Source organism: Oryctolagus cuniculus, chromosome 11, assembly GCF_051225735.1.
Source record: "Oryctolagus cuniculus isolate XC-2025 breed Fujian yellow rabbit chromosome 11, ASM5122573v1, whole genome shotgun sequence".
NCBI lineage: Eukaryota > Metazoa > Chordata > Mammalia > Lagomorpha > Leporidae > Oryctolagus > Oryctolagus cuniculus.
Genome location: NC_142877.1, coordinates 120192370 through 120216121, shown reverse-complemented (window position 1 = coordinate 120216121; position 23752 = coordinate 120192370). Strand labels below are relative to the sequence as shown.

General features: G+C 44.1%; 1 protein-coding gene across 4 annotated transcripts in view; it reads left to right on the top strand.

Annotated features, from left to right (window-relative positions):
- Positions 1 to 23752, top strand: part of SMC1B (structural maintenance of chromosomes 1B) — a 79556-nt gene that overhangs the window by 35203 nt on the left and 20601 nt on the right. For 2 of the 4 annotated variants that reach the window (XM_089307730.1, XM_070053030.2), the window contains 6 exons: positions 1155 to 1340; positions 4621 to 4800; positions 11168 to 11314; positions 15557 to 15694; positions 15960 to 16076; positions 17585 to 17691. In XM_089307730.1, coding sequence (XP_089163856.1) covers positions 1155 to 1340; positions 4621 to 4800; positions 11168 to 11314; positions 15557 to 15694; positions 15960 to 16076; positions 17585 to 17691 — 875 coding nt within the window. The remainder of the gene's footprint in view (positions 1 to 1154; positions 1341 to 4620; positions 4801 to 11167; positions 11315 to 15556; positions 15695 to 15959; positions 16077 to 17584; positions 17692 to 23752) is intronic. The other 2 variants (XM_070053033.2, XM_070053032.2) reach the window with 2 other exon arrangements.

The window sequence follows — 23752 nt, the reverse complement described above, 5'->3', positions numbered from 1 at the left end:
TCTCATGTTAAATTACAGTTCTTCATGGGAGATATTCCATGGCTTCTTGGGCCACGTTTTCCCTATTATGTACTCTCAAAGCTCCATATACTTTGACAGTGTCTCAGATTTGTACACATGTAATTATTACTCTTTTTTTAAAAAACGGATTTGTTTCATTTATGTGAAAGGCAGTTATGGGGTGGGGGACACAGAGAGAGATCCTCACTCCTCAGATGGTTGCAACGGCCAGATTTGGACCAGACAGGAGCCAGAAACCTCTTCCAGGTCTCCCTCAGGGGTGCAGGGGCCGAAGCATTTGGACCATCTTCCACTGCTTTCCCAGGCACATCAGCGGGGAGCTGGATCTGAAGTGGAGCAGCTGGGACTCGAATATGGGATGCTGGTATCACAGGCAGTGTTTTCACCTGCTATGCCACAACACCTATTATTACTCTTGCCTTTCTTCCTTATTTGACTGAAAATTGTATGAAGTCTGTTTTGTTAAGTAATGTTTATCCAGTGTGTAGCTCAGTACTTGTTTATAGTAAATGATAGCTTACTTGTTTAATAATAAAGTAATGAATTTTTAATTAATATTATTTTATAACATTTTTAATAGTTGGGTAAAGCTAGTCCCTCTTCACTAGTTTCTTAAATGAAGTGTGGGGGCTGGTACTGTGGCGCGGTGCATTAGCTGCCTACTGTCATGCCAGCGTCCCATGTAGACAACAGTTCAAGTCTCCATTTCCAATCCAGCTCCCTGTTAATGTGCCTGGGAAAGCAGCAGAAAATGGCCCAAGTCCTTGGACCCCTGCACCCATGTGGGAGAACTGGGGGAGGCTCCAGGCTCCTGGCTTCAGATTGGCCCAGTTCCAGCTATTGCAGCCATTTGGGGAGTGAACCAGCAGATGGAAGACCTCTCTGGCTCTCTGCCTCTAACTCTGCCTTTCAAATAAATAAATCTTTAAAAAGATAAAAAAATGAAGTGTGATACACCCATCTGGACATTTCATAATGATGTGTAGATCCACTTAAGTGAGACTCTAAATGAATGATGGTATGTATCATTTTATAAAGTTAGTTTTTGTGCTGCTTTGTTATATTAGTATACTATGAGTTATATATAATTTTTACTGATATATTTCTCTTTCTCTTTTTTGGAACTTGCCAAGTTTGGAAGACTGCTTGACCTATGTCATCCTATTCATAAGAAATACCAGCTCGCTGTTACTAAGCTTTTTGGCCGGTACATGGTTGCCATTGTTGTAGCCTCTGAAAAGGTAGCAAGAGATTGTATTCGATTTCTGAAGGAGGAAAGAGCTGAACCCGAGACATTCCTTGCTCTGGATTACCTTGATGTAAGAAATTTGCGGTGTTTGGTATTTAATAATGATAAAGCCTTGTCTGTGATGCCAGTTAGTCATCTGAATAGCTAGTGTTGATGCAGTGGCAAGGAGAGAATATCACCAGATGGCCGCTCTGTCTTGACAGCGTGCCGTTTCCTCCCAGTCTAGTCCTGTGGTGGAGTTACGCTGATAAACTCATCCTATGAGATAATTTAAGGATATTTTAAAGTCAGGAATGCATTTAATACCTCTAACCTGCTGAGCCTCAGAGCTTAGCAGTCCAGTATATTGTAGAGTACTATGTTTGCCCTCGTGGTCACAGGGCAGAGGATCCTGCTGCATATTGCTATCCCAAAGATCAAAATTCAAAGTGCAGTTTCTACTGAATGTGTATCTCTTTTGCACCATTGTGATGTTGAAAAATCTTACATCAAGCCAGTATAAACAGGGGATGGCTTGTGTTTAGTTAGTGTGCCAGCTTTTGGTGGCACGGGCTAATATTTGAAGTATGTATTGAGACTCCTTACCATGTCCAGAGTCTGAGTTCTTGAGACAGGGAATCGTGATTGCTGTCCTTGGGTGGCTATTTCGGTGTCTCCAGGGGTCGGGACTTCCTGCAGGCAGTGTGCATCGTGGTGGAGAGCACCTGCCCTGAAGTTGGACTGCGTTCTGCCCAGTTCTCAGCCCTGCTGCTTTTTTTTTTCTTTTAAAGATTTTATTTATTTGAGAGGTAGAGTTACAGCAAGAGTGAAAGACAGGGAGAAAGGTCTTCCTCCTGATGGTTCACTCTCCAAATGGCTACAACGGCCAGAGCTGAGCTGATCCGAAGCCAGGAGATTCTTCCAGATTTCCCACGCGAGTGCAGGCCATCTTCCACTGCTTTCCCTGGCCATAGAAGAGAGTTGGACTGCAAGAGGAGCAGCCAGGACTAGAACCGGCACCCATATGGGATGCCAGCACTGGAGGTGGAGGATTAACCTGCACCACAGTGCCATCTCCCTCGGCCCTACTTCTTGTTTGCGCCTGTGAACTTGTTGTTGACTTCTCTGAGCCTCAGTTTCCCCATCTCTAGGGAATCAGTCTGTAAAGCCCGTGGCACAGCAGCTGCACAGAGGAGGGGCTCTGCAGATGCCAGCTGGCGTTACTGGAGGCCAGACCTGACTTCTGTGCTGTCGCACTGTGGCCTATACCTGCTACCCACTACCACCCCCTACCCCGATTTGTCTGTCAAAATCCTCGTGTAATTCCTCCTTTGAGATTTTTTTCAAGCCAAACAATTAAAAAATCTTATACAGCGGAGCCAGTAGGTTAAACTACTACCTGTGAGCCTGGCATCCCATATCTGATTTAAGTCCCACGTACTCTGCTTACCATCTGGCTTCCTGCTAATGCACCTAGGAAGGCAGCAAAAGATAGTCTAGGTACCTGGGCCCTTGTCACCCATGAGAGAGACCACGATGGACTTCCTAATGCCTGACTTTGGCCTGGCTCAGACCCAACTATTTTGTGAGTGCGGCCACTTAGTGAACCACCAGATATAAGATTCTTTCTCTTTCTCTCATTCACTCTCTGTCACTCTGCCTTTCAAGTAAATATTTTTCAAAATTAGAAAATAATTAAAATCTTACACAGAAATGTTCCAAACATAAAGGGAATACTTCTGTCCTCCTCCCACATTCTCATTCCTTGATAGTACCTTAGATTGCTTCCGTACACTCAACCTACATAAATATATGTTCCCAAGGATTCAAGGGGCCTTCAAAAAGTTAATGGTAAATACACATTATGAAGAAAACTGGGCATGAATTTCAGAATATTCTGCACCAAAATCAACTTTAAAAAAGATTTATTTATGTGAAGGAGTTACGAAGAGACAGATAGAAATCTTCCATCTATTAGTTTACTCCCCAGATGGCTGGAGCTGGGCTGGCTGGAAGCCAGGTGCTTCTACTGGGTCTCCTTCATGGGTGCAGGGTTCTAAGGACTTGGGCCATTCTCCATCGCTTTGCCAGGCACATTAGGAGGAGCTGGATTGGAAGTGGAGCAGCTGGGATTCGAACTGGTGCCCTTATGGGATGCTGGTGCCACAGGCAGCAGCTTCACCTGCTATGCAATAGCACTGGTCCCCAAAGTAAACTTTAATTCCATCTCCCACAATCTTTTTGAAGTACCCTAGTACATGCACACTGACTTGGAATGCACTTTTTGATATCTGTAGACCCACTCTAAGTGATGGCGCCTGTCTGAGGGATTTCCTGATCACTTGAGTCTAAATGGCTTTCTAAGTTCCGTGCTGCTGTGCTGCTCTTTGGCATGTATCCAAGTGGGTACAGGTTTTCAATCAGATTTTACGATTTTGAGAGTGTAGAGCACTTCTCAGCATTGTTGTGCCCTAACTAGTTAGTAACAGAGTTAAATCTAAAAATTACACATTCTAGCTTTGGATGAAGTTTTGTTTTGTTTTTTAATTGTTTATTTTGAAGGGTAGAGAGTGACCTACCTCCCATCCATGTTCATGTTCCAGTAGCCGAATCAGAGAGCTGGGAACTCAGTCCGGGTCTCTCAAGCTAAAGCCATTATCAGCTGCCTCCCAGGATGCGCGTTAGCAGGAAGCTAGAAGCAGAAGCAGAGCTGGAACTGATACGAGATTCTGGTTTCCCAAACGGCATCTTAACTGCTTGACCAAATACCCACCCCTGGCTTATTAATAAGCCAATGGCCCACACCTGGTTCTTTCTTTTTTTTTTTTTTTTTTTTTTTTAATTTTTTTGACAGGCAGAGTGGACAGTGAGAGAGAGAGACAGAGAGAAAGGTCTTCCTTTGCCGTTGGTTCACCCTCCAATGGCTGCCGCGGCCGGCGCGCTGCGGCCGGCGCACCGCGCTGATCCGATGGCAGGAGCCAGGAGCCAGGTGCTTTTCCTAGTCTCCCATGGGGTGCAGGGCCCAAGCACCTGGGCCATCCTCCACTGCACTCCCTGGCCACAGCAGAGGGCTGGCCTGGAAGAGGGGCAACCGGGACAGAATCCGGCGCCCCGACCGGGACTAGAACCCGGTGTGCCGGCGCCGCTAGGCGGAGGATTAGCCTAGTGAGCCGCGGCGCCGGCCCACACCTGGTTCTTTCAAAAAATTACATGAGCCAGTGGTGGACTATGGTTCATCCTGTTTTTGTCAAACTTGTTATATGTAAGAGTATATCATTAATCTTGCTGTCATGTTTACATTTTGTAAGAATTGAATAAGCATTGGTTATTTTAATGTAACTGATATATCAAGTATTTTGTACACCTTTCAGATCAAGCCAATCAACGAGAGCCTCAGAGAGATTAAAGGCTGTAAGATGGTGATTGATGTCATTAAGACTCAGCTTCCTCAGCTGAAGAAAGTGACCCAGTTTGTGTGTGGGAATGGCCTTGTCTGTGAGACACTAGAGGAAGCACGGCGGGTTGCATTTGGTGGGCCTGAAAGACGGAAAGTAAGGAGGGAGCCTGGAGCCACACTTCTGGATACGTTGGTGCAGTGTTTATGTTAACAAATGCTTGTATATGCTTTCACGTGTTCTCCTTTATAATGAAAACCAATGGAGAACTGAAGTTAGTTATGACTTCAATAGTTCCTGTGATGTTCAGCTTTAAACTGAGAGTTCTTCTAAATTTTGAAATCCATACATTGTTTTTCATAATTTGCATGTCCCATGAACCTTATTTATTTATTTAAAAGATACAGTGTTGGGGCCAGTGCTGTGGCACGCAGGTTAAAGCCTGACTTGCAGCGCCGGCATCCCGTATGGGCACCAGTTCAAGTTCCTTGCTGCTCCTCTTCCAATCCAGCTCTGTTATGGCCTGGGAAGGCAATGAAAGATGGCTTAAGTGCTTGGGTCCCTGCACCAATATGGGAGACCCGAAAGAAGCTCCTGGGTCCTGGCTTTGGATTGGCGTAGCTCTATCACAGCCATTTGGGGAGTGAACCAGTGGATGGAAGATCTCTCTCTCTCTCTCTCTCTCTCTCTCTCTCTCTTTTGACAGGCAGAGTGGACAGTGAGAGAGAGACAGAGAGAAAGGTCTTCCTTTGGCGTTGGTTCACCCTCCAATGGCCGCTGCGGCCGGCGCACTGCGGCCGGCACACTGCGCTGATCCGATGGCAGGAGCCAGGTGCTTTTCCTGGTCTCCCATGGGGTGCAGGGCCTAAGCACCTGGGCCATCCTCCACTGCACTCCCTGGCCACAGCAGAGAGCTGGCCTGGAAGAGGGGCAACCGGGACAGAATCCGGCACCCAGACCAGGACTAGAACCCGGTGTGCCGGCGCCGCTAGGCGGATGATTAGCCTAGTGAGCCGCGGCGCCAGCCTCTCTCTCTCTCTCTCTCTCTCTCTCTCTCTCTCTGTGTGTGTGTGTGTGTGTCTACCTCTCTCTCTCTCTCTAACTCAAATAAATAAAATAAAACTTTAAAAATAAATAAATAAAAAGCAGAGTGTCAGAGATCTTCTGTCTGCTGCTTCACCCCACAAATGAATATAACAGCTGAGGTGGGCCAGGCTGAAGCCAAGAGCCAGGAATTCCATCCAGGTCTCCTATGTGGGTGGCAGGAACATGAGTATTTGGGCCATCACCTGCTGCCTTCCCAGGCACGTGAACAGGAAGTTGTATAAAGCAGAGGAGTGGGACCAGCTCTGTGGCATAGTAGATAAAGCCTCCGCCTGCTGCTCCTGCTTCCCTATGGGTGGGTGCTGGTTCATGTCCCGGCTATTCCAGTTCTGATACGGTTCCCTGCTGATGGTCTAGGAAAGCAGCATAAGAGGGCCAAGTGCTTGGGCCCCTGCACTCACGTGGGAGATCCAAAAGAAGCTCCTCTCTCCTGGCCCTGGATCAGCCCAGCTCTGGCCGTTGGACCATTTGGGGAGAGAACCAGTGGATGGGCGACTTCTCTCTCTGTCTCTCTCTCTAACTGCCTCTCCAATAAATAAATCTTAAGAAACAGAGGAGTTGGAACCAGCACTTCTGATGCGGGATGCAAGTGTTCTAAGCAGCAGCTTAAGCGGCTGCACCGCAGTGCTTACCACTAAACTGAGTTTTTAAAGTTTATAGCATTTCCCAATATAAATCACATTTTAGACATTGAATTTGTAATAATAAGACTCTAAAGCTAAATATTCTAAATAATATTCTAAAACTAAACATTCTAAAGCTAAAAGTTCTGAATAATACTCTAAATATTCTTGCTGAACCTTGGATTTTCCTTATATTTCTCTATATAGTATATATGTTTTTTGAATAACAGGAAAGATTTTAAGAGCTTATTTTACATTCTGAGTTAATTCATGTATAACTTATTCATGATACTGAGTAACCTTTCACAAATTATTTTATATCTGCAAGGGGTCTTCAAAAAGTTCATAGAAAATGTGTAATTTGAAAAAAATGCATGAATTTCAAAATTTTTCTGTACCAAGATAACTGTCTTTTTAAAAAATATTTATTTATTTTATTTATTTATTTATATGAAAGGCAGAGTTAGAGAGAGGTAGAGGCAGAGAGAGAGAGGTCTTCCATCCACTGGGTCACTCCCAAATGGCTGCATTTGAAGCCAGGAGCCAGCGGCTTCTCCCTGGTCTCCCACATGGGCGCAGGGGCCCACGGGCTTGGGCCATCTTCCACTGCTTTCCCAGACCACAGCAGAGAGCTGGATTGGAAGTGGAGCAGCTGGGACCAGAACCGGCACCCACATGAGATGCCAGCACTTCAGGCTAGGGCTTTAATCGCTGCACTGCAGCGCTGGCCCCAGTAAAGTTTATCTTTTGAATCTATTTTCCATGAACTTTTTGAAGTGACCTTATATAATTATAATTTTTATTTATAATCTATGAAACTAAATTTTTCTAGAAAACAGTCAAGACACATTATACATAAATGGTAACCCCCCCAAGCACTGTACAGTCACTTGCCCAAGGCCAAATGTACATTCTTTTTTGAAAATCTTGACCTCTCGTATTTTCCATCCACTGGTTCACTCCCCAAATGGCTGCAATGGCTAGGGCTGGTGCCAGGCTGAAGCCAGGAGCCAGGAACTTCTTCTGGGCCTCCTACATGGGTGCAGGGGCTCAAAGACGTGGGCCATCCTCCACTGTGTTCTCAGGCATGTTAGGAGGGAGCTGGATCAGAAGTGGAGCAGCCAGGACTTGAACTGGTGCCCTTATGGGATGCCTGTGCTGCAGACAAGGAGCTTTACCTGCGGTACTACAGCACTGGTGCCCTCCATCACATTTTTTGATGGCTTCAGAGAGTCCCATGGTCTGGTCTGCTACTCTCATCTCTCAGTTACTTCTTAATTCTTCCAGGAATTCCAGGTTGGTTGATGTTCCTTCCTCATCTGATCCTGTGGTGCATGCACACTGACAGTCCATTTTATGCACCAGTGTCCAGCCCCCACTTGCATCACTGCCCTCTCTGTGTAAGAGCCTTAAAGTGCCTGCTTAGCGTCCCCTACTGACAGACGTGGATTTCATTGTGGCAACGTGGGGTGGCCACTGAGGGCGAATGGCCGTCACTTGTGGCCTGCCATGAAAGTTTCTTAATAGAAACGTTTGCTGCTCCTCTCATCCTCATTTTTGGAACGTAGATGTGGAGGATAAAACTCTGGGAGTCGTCTTGAACCCGATGACTTTGAAGATTCCTGTAAGACATGCTGACCGATACATACACATCACTAGTGACGCACACTAAGATGTATTGAGGACAATTTAGAATCTTCTAAGTAGTGAGTCCAAGTACTTCCTCAGTTTTCACTCCTTAGAGATGTACTTTGGCCAGACAGAAGCAGTATGATCTGAAAATATTCCAGGAGACAGAGAGAACCTGCCTCTCTGTCACTTTTTTTTTTTTTTTTTTTGACAGGCAGAGTGGACAGAGAGACAGAAAGGTCTTCCTTTGCCGTTGGTTCATCTTTCAAAGGACGCCGCAGGCGGCGCACTGCAGCCAGCGCACCGCACTGATCCGAAGGCAGGAGCCAGGTGCTTCTCCTGGTCTCCCATGGGGTGCAGGGCCCAAGCACTTGGGCCATCCTCCACTGCACTCCCAGGCCACAGCAGAGAGCTGGCCTGGAAGAGGGGCAACCGGGACAGAATCCGGGGCCCCGACCAGGACTAGAACCCGGTGTGCCGGCGCCGCTAGGTGGAGAATTAGCCTCTTGAGCCGCAGCGCTGGCCCTCTTTTTCTTTTTTGAAAGGCAGAGACAGACAGATCTCCCATCTGCTGTTCACCCCCGAGAGTCCACAACAGCTGGGGCTGAACCAGGAGCTCAGTCAGGGTCTCCCACGTGAATGGCAGGGACCCAAGTACTTGCACCGGTGCCTGCCAGGGGTGCACATCAGCAGGAAGCTGGGATTGCTCATAGAGCAGGGACTCAAGCCAGGCACTGCATTATGGGATACGGGCATCCCAAGCAGCATCTGAACTGCACCGAATGCCCGTCCCTCACTTTGTGTTTGCATGTGGAAGTTGGAGCAGTGACCAAGGTGTGTCCGCAGTGGTCTTCCTGGGCAGGGAAAGTGCCTGCCTACACTAGATCTTCGCACTGGTTAAGTTGAGCCCTGGCTCCTGGGGTCAGGTGGAAATCTGCTGTCCCTCCCAAGAACCAGTGCGATCCTGATGAGGAAAACCCCTGTCAGACTAGCGCTGGGTGGAGAGACCTTCCCCAGAGCCTTCCAGAAAATAATGAGAAATCACCCGGGTGCTAGGGCTGGTAGGGCAGCAGTATCAGAGAAGCAGCCTGGGTTCTAGTTAACCACAGAGCCACCTACAACCCTGGAGTGCTTTCCCTAGGAATTCTGTGTTCGAGAGGAGGATGAATGGAGTGTTCTGTTACATGTAGTTAATCTTAACTGGTGCCTGGAGTAGGCTACCTACTGCAGACTTTGCTGCCAAAACCCCCTGATTCTGTGCTTTCAGATTACTCTGAGTCTGTCTCTACTGTCTTCTCATGACTTCGTGATAATGGGTTTTTTCTTACTGATTAGCACCATTTTCCACGCTCCACAAGGTATACTGTACACAGAATCTCTGGAAAGAATGAACGAGATTCTGCTGGGCTTTCTTTTGGTTAGCTTACGTCATATGTGAGCTTCGAAGGTGATCTCCTGCTTGGAACAATTTAATGAGGAACATTTGTGGAATGTTGAGAACTGATTTCACTTTTCATGAAGCATTGTTATACATGGCTGTAAACCTCCGGCTCTTACTGTACCTTTACTTCATTCAGATGTCTTTCTTTGTCTCATATCCACTGTGGAGAGTGATTTTTTTTTGACAGGTAGAGTGGACAGTAAGAGAGAGACAGAGAGGTCTTCCTTTGCCATTGGTTCACCCTCCAATGACTGCCACTGCTGGCGCACTGCGGCCGGCGCACCACGCTGATCAGAAGGCAGGAGCCAGGTGCTTCTCCTGGTCTCCCATGGGGTGCAGGGCCCAAGCACTCAGGCCATCCTCCACTGCACTCCCTGGCCACAGCAGAGAGCTGCCCTGGAAGAGGGGCAACTGGGACAGAATCTGGCGCCCCAACCGGAACTAGAACCCGGTGTGCCGGCGCTGCTAGGTGGAGGATTAGCCTATTGAGCCGTGGCGCCGGCCATGAGAGTGATGTTTTGATATTCTAAAGGTGTTAAAACCATTTTTTTAATTTAATGAGCATAAATTTCCAAAGTACAGCTTATGGATTACAATAGCTTCCTCCCCCCCATAACTTCCCTCCCACCCACACCACTCCCCTCTCCCACTCCGTCTCCCCTTCCCTTCACATCAAGATTAATTTTCAATTATCTTTATATACAGAAGATCAATTTAGAGTATATTAAGTAAAGATTTCCACATTTTGCTCCCACACAGAAACACAAAGTGTAAAATACTATTTGAGTACTAGTTATAGCATTAATTAAACACCTAAGAGTAATTGTGTATTAATTACAGAGTTCAACCAATAGTTTTAAGTAGAATATAAAATGCAACTTTTGTATTGTTGTGGCTTCCTCCCCCGTGGCCCTCCCCTCTCCCAATCCCGCCCTTCATCACGTTTCATTTTCAATTACCTTCATATACTGAAGATCAACTTAGTATATACTAAGCAAGGATTTCAACAGGCTGCACTCACACAACCGAACCAGGTATAGGGTATTGTTCGACTAGTAGTGTTGTTTTTGAGTTTCATAGTTAAACACATTAAGAACAGAGATCCTATGTGGGGAGCATGAACCCAGTGACTCCCGTTGTTGATTTAACAATTGGCACTCTTATTTATGATGTCAGCAATCACCCGAGACTTTTGCTATGAACTGTTTAGGCTATGGAAGCCCCTTGAGTTCACTGACTCTGAACTTGTTTAGTCAAGGCCGTATCACAGTGGAGGTTCCTTCCTCCCTTCAGAGAAAGGCGCCTCTCTCCTTGATGGCCTGATCATTCTGCTGGGGTCTTGTTCACCAGGATCTTTCATAAAACCATTTTCACAATTATCATTGATATGTATGTCAGATCCTTCAAAATACAAGATCATGTGATATAAATTATTGGCTATTTTTAGTTTCTGCTTTTCATCATTGTGTATTTTGGAACAGATACACAGCTCATTTTAAACCTTCGTAATTGCTGCTGATTGTTGCTAAGGATTGTGTTGGGCTTTAGTACCCAGGTTTTGTGGTTTATTGGGTGGTGGGGCTTCGTAGACTAGATGTTTTATTAGTAAATTTCAGTGATTGATTTTCCTCATTTACAAACTCTCAGCTATTAAAATTGCTACATAGGTCCCTGACTTTTATCTTTATGTACATTTCTTCAAGATAAAATATTTTTAATTTTACAGACGGTAGCTCTTGATGGAACACTGTTTTTGAAATCTGGGGTGATCTCTGGAGGGTCAAGTGACTTAAAACACAAGGCTAGATACTGGGATGAAAAGGAGTTAAAGAATATGAGAGACAGAAGAGGACTGCTAGTCCAGGAGCTAAAGGTAAAGCCATGTCTTAAGTTTCTTTAAGATTTATTTATTTTGCCAGCGCCGTGGCTCACTTGGCTAATCCTCCGCCTGTGGCACTGGCATCCCATAGAGGCGCCGGATTCTAGTCCCGGTTGCTCCTCTTCCAGTCTAGCTCTCTGCTGGGGCCCAGGAGGGCAGTGGAGGATGGCCCAAGTGCTTGGGCCCCTGCACCCACATGGGAGACTAGGAGGAAGCACCTGGCTCCTGGCTTCGGCGACCATTTGGGGAGTGAACCAACGGAAGGAAGACCTTTCTCTCTGTCTCTCTCTCACTGTCTATAACTCTACCTGTCAAATAAAAAAAATTATTTATTTTTGAAAGAGAGGAAGAGAGAGTTATCTTACATCCGCTGGTTCACTCCCAAGATGGCTACAATGGCTAGGGCTAGGCCAGACTGAAGCCAGGAAGGAACCAGAACCTTCTCCTGGGTCTCCCACATAGATTCAGGTTCCCAAGCACTTAGGCCATCTTCCACTGCTTTCTCAGGCCATAGCAGAGAGCTGGATCAGAAGTGGAGCAGCCAGAACTAGAACCAGTGGCCATATTGAATGCCAGCACTGTAGGTAGCAGTTTTACCTGCTATACCACAGTTCTGGCCCTGTGTTATTTGTATTTTAACCACAAATTTTTCAAAAAGACTCTGAGACCACATAAGTTACAGCTAGGTTCTGTGTAGTATAATTTAAAAAAAAAAAAGAGTTATTTATTTATTTGAAAGGCAGAGTTAGAGAGAAGCATAGAGAGAGAAGTCTTCCATCCACTGGTTCACTCCTCAAATGACTGCAACAGCCAGAGCTATGCTGATCCTAAGCCAGGAGCCAGGAGATTGTTCCAGGTCTCCCCCGTGGGTACAGGGGCCCAAGGACCTGGGTCAACTTCTACTGGTTTCCCAGGCCATAGCAGAGACCTGGATCAGAAGTGGAGCAGCCAGGTCTTGAACTGGCGCCCATACGGGATGCCAGCTCTACAGGTGGTGGCTGTACCTGCTGTGCCACAGTGCTGCCCCTGTGTAGTATAATTCTAATGGTTATTTAAACCACTAAAGATGGAAACTTCCCAATTCATTGCACAAAGCTAGTATAACTTTAGTGCCAAATATTACAAAGATAATACAAAAAGAAAATAAAAGATTTCTTTTTTAAATATATATGCATGATTTCTAAGTAAAATGCCTATGTAGAGAATTCAGCAGTGTGGTAGAAGAATACATCTTGGGACCAGCACTGTCGTGTAGCAAGTAAGGCTGCTGCCTGCAGCACTGGCATCACATATGGCCACTGGTTTGAGTCTGGCTGCTCCACTTCCTATCCAGCTCTCTGTTATGTCCTGAAAGGCAGAGGGAGATGGTTCAGGTCCTTGGGCCCCTGCACCGGTGTGGGAGATCTGGAGGAAGCTCCTGGCTCCTGCCTTCAGATTGGTTCAGCTCTGGCTGTTGTGGCCATTTGAGGAGTGAACCAGCGGAAGAAAGACCTTTCTCTCTGTCTTTCCCTCTCACTGTCTGTAACTCTACCTCTCAAATAAATAAATAAAATCTTAAAAAAAATTGAAAGGAATTATACTGTCTGTAGATTAGAAGTCTTTGAATTAATATAAGACTTGAATGCAATTTTATTTAAAATATGACCAGAGATTTTTTTTTTTATAATTGATAAAGTGATCTTCTGAATCTTACAAGTAAAGGGTTTTCTGAGACTAGTCATAGTCATAGTATGTGGCAAACTTCCGGAAAGCCATTTGTAATCAAGCTGATATAATGTTGGTGTAGGGACAGACAGCATCGGGAGGCCAAATCCCTAGTTCCAGAACTAGAACTAGTATATTTGACAATTTAGTATACAACAAAATGTTTTTTTTTCAGTGAGGAAAGGCTAGATTACCTAATAAACAGTATCAGTATATTTGGTGAAAGTAATTTAATTCCCGGCTGGCGCCGCGGCTCACTAGGCTAATCCTCCGCCTAGCGGCGCCGGCACACCGGGTTCTAGTCCCGGTCGGGGCGCCGGATTCTGTCCCGGTTGCCCCTCTTCCAGGCCAGCCCTCTGCTGTGGCCCGGGAGTGCAGTGGAGGATGGCCCAGGTGCTTGGGCCCTGCACCCCATGGGAGACCAGGAAAAGCACCTGGCTCCTGGCTCCTGCCATCGGATCAGCGCGGTGCGCCGGCCGCAGCGCGCCGGCCGCGGCGGCCATTGGAGGGTGAACCAACGGCAAAAGGAAGACCTTTCTCTCTGTCTCTCTCTCTCACTGTCCACTCTGCCTGTCAAAAAAAAAAAAAAAAAAAAAAAAAAAGTAATTTAATTCCCATCTTATGACATGTAAAACTAAATTCTAGATGTACCATATCCTTGGAATATCAAATAATTTTAACATGAAGAGAAAAGCCATTATATACATTTTAACAAATTTTAAATGAAGACCAGAGATTCTATCTTATATTAAATAACTCTTTACCAATTGACATGAAAAGCATAATATGATAGGAACACCTAGGCAAAAAATAGGTTTTGTTCATTTAAAAAGAAATCCTTAAGCCAGTAAAGCATGAAGAAATGCTTCATATAAAATATAGTACTCAGAAGAATACAAATTAAGATTATTTTATGTGCATCAGTAAGAATTAGGAAAATAATATGTATAATGCCTATTGCTAGTGGTGATATATGGAAGAGATTACTCATACATTGTTTATAAAAATGTAAATTGTTGCAGTTTTGGGGGAAGCAACCCAGCATCGGCCAGTAAAATAAGAACACGAATGTTTTTGACCCCTTTGAAGAATTTGTTTTTGGAAACAAAAACAGGAATACTTGAGGATATTCAGACAATTGTGGTAAAGCCTTGTTTGTGGGGACAAAACCTTGGAACAAAGTGAATGTCCATCATTGGCAGAATAGCTGTGTGGTTTAGGAACAGTCGCACTCTGGAATAGTGCAGTCGTTAAAGGAAAGACTTAAAAGCTTCATCAGGGCCGGCGCCGCGGCTCAATAGGCTAATCCTCCGCCTAGCGGCACCGGCACACCGGGTTCTAGTCCCGGTCGGGGCGCCGGATTCTGTCCCGGTTGCCCCTCTTCCAGGCCAGCCCTCTGCTGTGGCCAGGGAGTGCAGTGGAGGATGGCCCAGGTGCTTGGGCCCTGCACCCCATGGGAGACCAGGAAAAGCACCTGGCTCCTGGCTCCTGCCATCGGATCAGTGCGGTGCGCCGGCCGCAGCGCGCCAGCCGCGGCGGCCATTGGAGGGTGAACCAACGGCAAAGGAAGACCTTTCTCTCTGTCTCTCTCTCTCACTGTCCACTCTGCCTATCAAAAAAAAAAAAAAAAAAAAGCTTCATCAGTTTGCTTGTATGAACAACTCAATGAGAAAAACATGCTCATAGGATTCTGAGTTTGCAAATCATGCCTGCAAAACCAGCGTATAGGACCATAGGTGAATGTACTCATAAGGACTTGGAGTAAAATAACAGGAACACATAAATCAGAGAGTTAATGTGAGTAATAAGGGTGAGTACAGGGAATGGGGAGACAAGTAGACAAGGGGCCATGTGTGTCATGGGATCTTTTTTTATAATTGTTTTCAACTTTTTAAGATTTATTTATTTGAAAGAATTACACAGAGAGGAAAGGAGAAGCAGAGAAAGAGAGGTCTTCCATCTGCTGGTTCACTCCCCAGATGGCCACAACAGCCAGAGCTGCACCGATCCAAAGCCAGGAGCTTCCTCTGGGTCTCCCACGTGGGTGCAGGGGCCCAAGCACCTGGGCCATCCTCTACCACTTTCCCAGGCCATAGCAGAGAGCAGGCTTGGAAGTGGAACAGCCAGGCTTGAACTGGCGCCCACATGGGATGCTGGCACTGCAGGCGGTGGCCTCGCAGGCCATGCCACAGCGCCAGCCCCGTGTCATAGGATCTTACTCAGGCTATTTATCTGCTTTGAGTGGAACACATAGTCCCAATTTTCTTTTCTCATGCAGAATTCTTCCCTCTTAGGAAATATGTTGGGGTTTTTTGTTTTGTTTTGTTTTGTTTTGTTTTTTTAGGAAGCTATTTGGCAGCTTGGTCACTCTGGATGGCTAATGGACTTACATGCCCAATCTCTTATCTGAAGAAAGGAACATGATTGTGGGTGTGGTTGTGTGTAAAAATCAGTGAATTGTTACATGTGAAAGTGCTTGGAAAAGTTAAAGTGCTTTCCTGTTGTAACTTGTTCTCATATTTCTCCTTTTAGGATTTAATGAAGGCACTCCGCAAGGAAACCGATTTGAAACAAATACAGACTCTGATACAAGGAACACATACACGACTCAAATATTCGCAGAGCGAACTGGAGATGATTAAAAAGAAGCAGCTTGCTGCTTTTTACCAGGTAGCATATCCTTTAATCCAATTAATTATAGAAATTAGAATATGGAAGTTTGGGAATTATATTTAAGTGACATGATTTTTAGATACCATACCCCATGATTGAGATTACATAATAATACCGCGATTCTTTTTTGTGGTGTTTAATCTTGTTATCCAGATGTACCCAAATCCATCTTTCCTCATGGATTCTTCTATTCTAAAAGGCACCTCTCATACCTCTCATGTTTGTGGCCATGATAAAAAGAAAAATTTTCTTTTGTTATTAGGAACAATCTCAGCTGCAAAGTGAACTATTAAATATTGAGTCTCAATGTACTATGCTGGATGAAGGAATCAAAGAACGACAACGAAGAATTGAAGAATTTCAAGTGAAGATAAATAAGGTTATAAATGTTACACTCAATAGTAAATGGTATATAAAATATAACTCTAGACCAGGTACCAGATTTAGGGCTTCTTGAATATGTGCTAAAGCAAAAGTTGCTAGGTAGCAGTGCCCTATCAGAAACAGTGCCCACTAAGTTTTATTAATTTCCTTATGCCAGCCATGGTGCTTGCTCCAGGGCAACAAAGATTTGGTCATGTGACCAAAAAGCTCTGACTTAATTCATTCCACTGTTGAGTGTATTAAGTCCTTAAAAAGTTATTTGTCCTGAGGCGCCGGCACACCGGGTTCTAGTCCCAGCCGGGGCGCCAGATTCTGTCCCAGTGGCTCCTCTTCCAGGCCAGCTCTCTGCTGTGGCCAGGGAGTGCAGTGGAGGATGGCCCAAGTGCTTGGGCCCTGCACCCCATGGGAGACCAGGAGAAGTACCTGGCTCCTGCCTTCAGATCAGCGCGGTGTGCCGGCCGCAGCGCGCCAGCCGCAGCAGCCATTGGTGGGTGAACCAATGGCAAAAGGACGACCTTTCTCTCTCTCTCTCTCTCTCTCACTGTCCACTTTGCCTGTCAAAAAAAAAAAAAAAAATACTGTGTTGGGCATTGCCTAAAATCTCCACTACAATATGGCACCTGGAAGATGTTCAAGGGGCGTGTCTGCAGCTACTGCTGTTAAGCTACGTAAGATCAGACCACTGGCAGGGATAGGTCCACTTTGGTTCCGGACACGTGGACAGTGCATGATCCCTGTACCTCTCTTAAGATGCCCCTGTGCGTGGTCCCTGCGTGACCTTTTCGCTGATTGGATCCCCTACTGCGCATGTCTTTTGTAAGCCTTATAAGCCTGTACACTTCCTCAGTAAAGTAGTTCCTGCTTCGACAGAACTCACGAGTGCTTGCTGTGGTGTGCTTGACCCGTTGACCATACCTCTCCCGTTCGCCTTGTCGGGGAGTGCTTGTACTGTCCCCTGCTGGTCAGGGGCAGCCTCAGGCTTAAGACCCCAACAAGTGGCACCCAACGTGGGGTGCCAGATGCAGGGACCCAGTCCATCTTTGTTCGCGTGGACTAAGACCCTGCAATGCTGAGTTTAAATTTTGCTTTGTTTTTATTGGACTTAGCTCATACTTGTTTTTCCAGCTCTTTTTACTTCTTAATTCTCTGCTGTCCTCTTCTCTTTGTACTGCCTGAGATGGAATATTATGCATGTATAAAATTATTTTATTTCTGTAGAATGTTATTTTTTGGTGTAACTAAAGTAAATGGATTCTTCCAGTTATATATTAAATACTTCATAAAGCCAGAACATTTAATGAAGCCAGTTACCAGTTGTCCTATTTAGTGTTTGAGTAAGGATTTTTTTAAAGGGGCATCATTTACTGGATCCTCAGAATACAGTTGGACTGGAGGGGTCGATTTTGTGCCTAATGTAGGAAAGTCGTGGAGAGAAAACTAACAGTTAAGCATTATCTGTATGTTTCCCAGTTAGTTACTAAACTCATTGTTTTAAAACAAAAGGTAGAAGATGATATTTTCCTGCACTTCTGTGAAGAGATTGGAGTGGAAAATATTCGTGAATTTGAAAACAAACATGTTAAACAGCAACAAGAAATTGATCAAAAAAGGTATTTTTATTAAGATACTGGTAAGCTGTTTACATGTGTATGAAATGACTGGGTTTTTTTAATTTGGAGGAATTATGCCTGAGTTAGTCTGTATTTCAGTTCATCAAGAAATAGCTGGTAAAAATTCATACTGTTAATGATGAGATCCAACAGAAACATAAACAGAAAAAGTCATGTCATACTAATTTTTTAAAGGAAAATTTAGTATTATAAGGAAGCTACTTCTCCCTCAGTTAAACTGTACTTTAATTATCTACTGAATACATGTATGAACTTTTTATTTTATTTTATTTTTTTTATTTTTTGACAGGCAGAGTGGACAGTGAGAGAGAGAGACAGAGAGAAAGGTCTTCCTTTACCGTTGGTTCACCCTCCAATGGCCGCCGCGGCCGGCGCACCGCGCTGATCCGAAGGCAGGAGCCAGGTACTTATCCTGGTCTCCCATGGGGTGCAGGGCCCAAGCACTTGGGCCATCCTCCACTGCACTCCCTGGGCCACAGTAGAGAGCTGGCCTGGAAGAGGGGCAACCGGGACAGAATCCGGCGCCCCGACCGGGACTAGAACCCGGTGTGCCGGCGCCGCAAGGCAGAGGATTATATGAACTTTTTTTTTAACCCAATAAACTGGATCTAAAGTTCCCATGAAGACCTAGCCAAGAAAAACAGGCAGCAAGAAAGGACTGGGACTCCTAAATTTTGAAACATAGTATAAGCCTTGTGATATTAAGAGTACAGAAATATACTCTGATATAATGTTTTGTGTTAGTGGAGAAAAGAAAGATTTTGTTGGTGAGGAGAGGGTATGGGTGTTTAGCCTGGTAATTAAGATGCCCATATCCTGCTTAGGAGTACCTGGGTTCAACTCCTAACTCCCTGCTAATACAGATCCTAGTGCTAGAAAACACTTAGGATTTTGATTGGAATGGTGTTAAATCTACATCTCTATGAGGAGAATTGATGTAACAATACTGATCCATGAGCATGTATCTATTTCCATTCATTAAGGTCGTGTTTAATTTCCCTCAATTAATGATTTTTGATATTCAGTGTACAGGCCTTATCCATATTTTGTTATATTTATACCCAAGTGCTTCCTTTTGTTATGCTATTCCAAGTGGAATGGTTTTAAGTTTTCAATTTAAAATAATTTATTGGTAGGATGCTGAAATAAAATCATTTTTTGTAAACTGACCTTATATCATGAAAGCTTACTAAACTTATTTATTCTGGCATATTTCTTTAGGTACCTTAGGATTTTCTGCATACATAATCGTACTGTCAATGAATAAAACGTATAACTTATTCCCTTACAATTCCTTTTCCTGCCTATTTCCCTAACTAGGTCTCCAATACAGTGTTGAATAAAAGAGCAGAATCCTGTTTTATTTACAGTGTTAGGGGCAGAGCAGTCAGTCTTTCACAGTTAAGTATTTTATTAACTTTAGGGTGCTCTTTATAAGATTTAGAAAGTTCCCTTTTATTCCCAATACACTGATGGGTTTTTAAGAGGTTTTTTATTTAATTAAGAGACAGCAGAGAGAGCTCCCATTCACTGGTTCACTCTCCAAATGTCTGCAATGGCCAGGGCTGGACCAGGACACAGAAGGCAACCAGGAACTCAAGCCAGATGTCCCAGCATGGCAGCAGGGACTGAACCACTTGAGCCATCTTCCACTGCTCCCAGGATGCCCATTAGCAAGAAGCCTGAATTGCGAGTGGAGCTGAGGCTCAAACATAGTCATTCTAACCTGGGCTGTGGGGTTTGAACCAGCATCTTAACCACTAGACTGAACATCCACCCCTACCAATATATTTTATGATGAATGTTGAATTTTGTTAAAGACTTTCTGATAATGAAATATATGATTGTATGGTTGGGTTTCAGTTTTTATTAGTGCAATATGGTCAATACATATAATGGTAAATTACATTGATTCTAAAATATTAAACTATCTGGCATATCTAAAATAAACCTTTTTGGTTATGTTTTATTATCCCTTTAATTTCTATTATGCATCATATATTTCCTACTTGATAAAATTTCATCAAGAATTTCTACTTTTATGTTCATGAGTTTTTAGTGGTCTGTAAGTTTTCTTATAATGACCTTGTCATGTTTTGGTGTCAGGGTAATGCCAGACCATGAAATGAACTGGGAATAGTTTTCTCTCTCTCTCTTTTTTTTTTTAAAGAGGAGTTTGTGTGGAAGTGGCATTGTATTCTGTTTGTTAAATAAACAGGGATCTTCTGGATATCTGTTTTTCTTTGGTGAGCATGGTAGTTTTTGTCTTTCAAGGAATTTGTACATTCTGTTTTCAAATTTGTTAGTATTGTTACTTAGTAATATTGTGTTTATCCTTTTAAGAGTCTGTAGAATCTGATTCTTTCATTCCTGATAGTGGCGGTTTGCCTTCCAGAAAGAGGTGTATCAATTTTATTGAGCCTGTTCTAAAACCAGCTGCTGGTGTCACTGATTTTTCTCTCTGATTTGCTTCTGTGTTATTAATTTCTGTTGTTTATTGTTACTATTTCTCCTGTGCTTAATTTACGTTTTTCTACCTTTTTAAAGTGGGAGATTACATTATGTGTTTTAGATTTATCTACTGTTCAAGTGGAAACATCCCAAGTTATTTATTTTCTTTTAAGCCACATCCCACAAATTTTGGTATGTTGTATTTTCATTTTCCTCTGTTCAAAATGTTTTCTCATATTCCTTGTGACTTTTTCCTAGGATTGAGGAAGTAATTAGAGTAGATTGTTTAACAGATATTGGCCAGGGAAAGGGGCTTCAGATAACTTTCTGTTACTGATTTTAGTTCACTTTAATTATGGTAAGGAGTGTATTCTGCATTATTTTAATTTCTTTTTAAAAAATATTTATTTACTTGAAAGTCTGAGTTACACAGAGAGAGAAGGAGAGGCAGGGAAGGGTCTTCACCCGCTGGTTCACTCCCCTATTGGCCGAAACAGCTGGAGCTGCGCCGATCCGGAGCCAGGAGCCAGGAGCTTCCTCTGCGTCTCCCACACAGGTGCAGGGGCCCAAGGACTTGGGCCATCTTCCACTGCCCTCCCAGGCTATAGCAGGGAGCTGGATCGGAAGTGGAGTAGTGGGACTCATACTGGCACCCATAAGGGATGCTGGCACTGCAGACGGCGCTTTACCCGCTATGCCACAGTGCCAGCCCCAATAATTCTTTCAAATTGAGATTGATTTGAGGCCTAGCAAGTAGTCTTTTTTTTTTTTTTTTTTTTTTTTTTTTTTTGACAGGCAGAGTGGACAGTGAGAGAGAGAGACAGAGAGAAAGGTCTTCCTTTGCCGTTGGTTCACCCTCCAATGGCCACTACAGCCGGTGCGCTGCACCGATCTGAAGCCAGGATCCAGGTGCTTTTCCTGGTCTCCCATGGGGTGCAGGGCCCAAGCACTTGGGCCATCCTCCACTACACTCCTGGGCCACAGCAGAGAGCTGGCCTGGAAGAGGGGCAACCGGGACAGAATCCGGCGCCCCGACCAGGACTAGAACCCAATGTGCCAGCGCCGCAAGGCGGAGGATTAACCTAGTGAGCCGCGGCGCTAGCCAGCAAGTAGTCTTAGTCAAAGATTTCTGTACATTTGAAAAGAATGCTTTCTTCTGTTGGATGGGTGTTTATGTGGCAGTTAGGCCGGGTTCACTGATGTTATTCAGCTTTTTTGTGTACTTACTGGTTTATTGTCTAGTTATTCTAACAATCACTAGAAAAGGAGGGTTGAAATTTCCAAGTATACTTTTGGGTCTTTCAGTTTCTTGTAGTTCTGTTAGTTTTTACTTGATGGATTTCAAGCCTTGTTATTAGGTGTATCCATATTTGACATCATAATATGTTTTTGATTAGTCAATCCTGTTGTTATAAAGTGCCCCCTCTTAGATTCTTTGCCATATTTCTTGTTCTGAAGTCAACACTGAATTTCAGGAAACTTCCTAAGGAATTCTGCCTATCACAGTATTGATTGTGTTTCTCATAAAAATCCAACTGATTTTTAATTGAGATTACATTAGATCTGTATGTTTCTTTGAGGGAGAAGTGGTATCCTCAAAATATGTAGTCATTCCAGCCAGGAGATGAAACGTCTCTATTTATTCTAATCATCTATAAATTGTATTAACATTGTAAAGATTTTTTTCCTCCCATAGAGATATGTGTGTTCTTATTAAGTTAATTATTTTTTTCCACAGGCAGAGTGGACAGTGAGAGAGAGAGAGAGAGAGAAAGGTCTTCCTTTTGCCGTTGGTTCACCCCCCAATGCTGCGGCCGGTGCACCGCACTGATCCGAAGCCAGGAGCCAGGTGCTTTTCCTGGTCTCCCATGCAGGTGCAGGGCCCAAGCACCTGGGCCATCCTCCACTGCACTCCCGGGCCACAGCAGAGAGCTGGCCTGGAAGAGGGGCAACCGGGAAAGAATCCGGCGCCCCAACCGGGACTAGAACCTGGTGTGCCGGCGCCGCGTGTGGAGGATTAGCCTAGTGAGCCACGGCGCCGGCCCTATTAAGTTAATTCTGAATGTATTTTATGAATTTTTTTGCTTGTGATTAGATCCATTTTTGCATTTCTTTAGTTGGCTTCTGGTGTAGAGAAATGGTCTCATTTTAGATGGAGCTCATATCTTGTAACTTTATATTCTAGTAGCTTATCCATTGTGTATTCTAGATATTAAGTTGGAAATGTTTATGACTTCCCATTGGAGGCATAGAATAGGAAGTCCAGGTTGGAGCTTCAGTTGTGTGATCTTCACTATGCAGCTAGTGCTTAAAGTCACGTGAATAGAAACACAGAAGAAATCAAGAGATGTTAACCAGTGGAATAGATGACCAAGAACCATTTAGGAGCAGGCATTGAGGGGAGAAGAAAGCCAGAGCAGTGTGGTGTCTGAGAGCTGAGAGAAAGACGTGTTTCACTCGTGCATAGTGTGTGCGTGTGCCTCCTGCAGGAGAAACAAAGCCCTTGAAGATTCGTTCTTACCACCTGCAGGCCGTGTGAGTGGGAGTCTAGAGCAGGGAGTCTGTTGCCCCCTCAGAGTGTCATGCCTAGCCACCACTTCCCACGTCTTCACTCTGTGCCTGGTCGCTGCATCTCTGTGAAACAGGGAAAATAACATTACTCATCTCATAGAGCCATACAGCTTCAGGAGTTAATTCATGTAAAAGGTTTTATAGCAGTGTGGGGTACATAGTAACCCCTCATGAAGTATTATCCTTTGTTCTTGTTTTTTGTATCAGCACTGTCTACCATGATATCTGATACAGTTGGTACATAAAAATGTTTCTTGGACAAATGATTCTGTTAGCAGGGAGTGTGAGGAAGAGAGGCAGGAAATGAGCTACAGTTGATACTAAAATCCTTTATGAAGAGTTTATGAAGCTGGCAAAGTAGGAGAGATGTGTTCTTAAATTCTTAAGTTCGGAGTTTATGTGTGAATAGCTACTTAATGAATGATGAGAATAAACATGTAAATTATAGATCATAAGCTGCAGCTTTTCCTTTTCATTAAAAGAATTAAGAAACATATCACTTATATGTAATATGTAGATCCTAATTCAAACAACCAGTTATGTAAAAAAAGTAATAAGACTGTCAGAAAATTTGTCAAGCATAGCAATTTGATATTAAGGAATTATTTCCATTTTCAAGTTGGAAGCTATTTATGGTTATGAATTAATATTAACTATGTTGTTTACAGATGAGATGACAGGATATCTGGAATTTGGGGAAGGATGATGAGCGGGGGTGATAGATGAAGCAGGACTGTAAGTTAACAATGATTAGAGCCGGTGAGAACTACATGGGGGTTCGTGACAGATTCCTTATACTTTTATAGTTGTTTATTGTTTATAATTTCACATGTGAAAAAGGTAAAAAGCAAAAAAGAAGACTTACAAAGTAGGCATTTGGCCTAGTGGTTAACATGTGCTTGGGTGCTGCATTCCATACCACAGTGCCTGGATTCGAGTCCTGGCTCCACTCCTGATTCCAGCTTTCTGCTGAAATGTACCCTGGAAGCAAGCGATGGCTCAAGTTGCTGGGTCATCC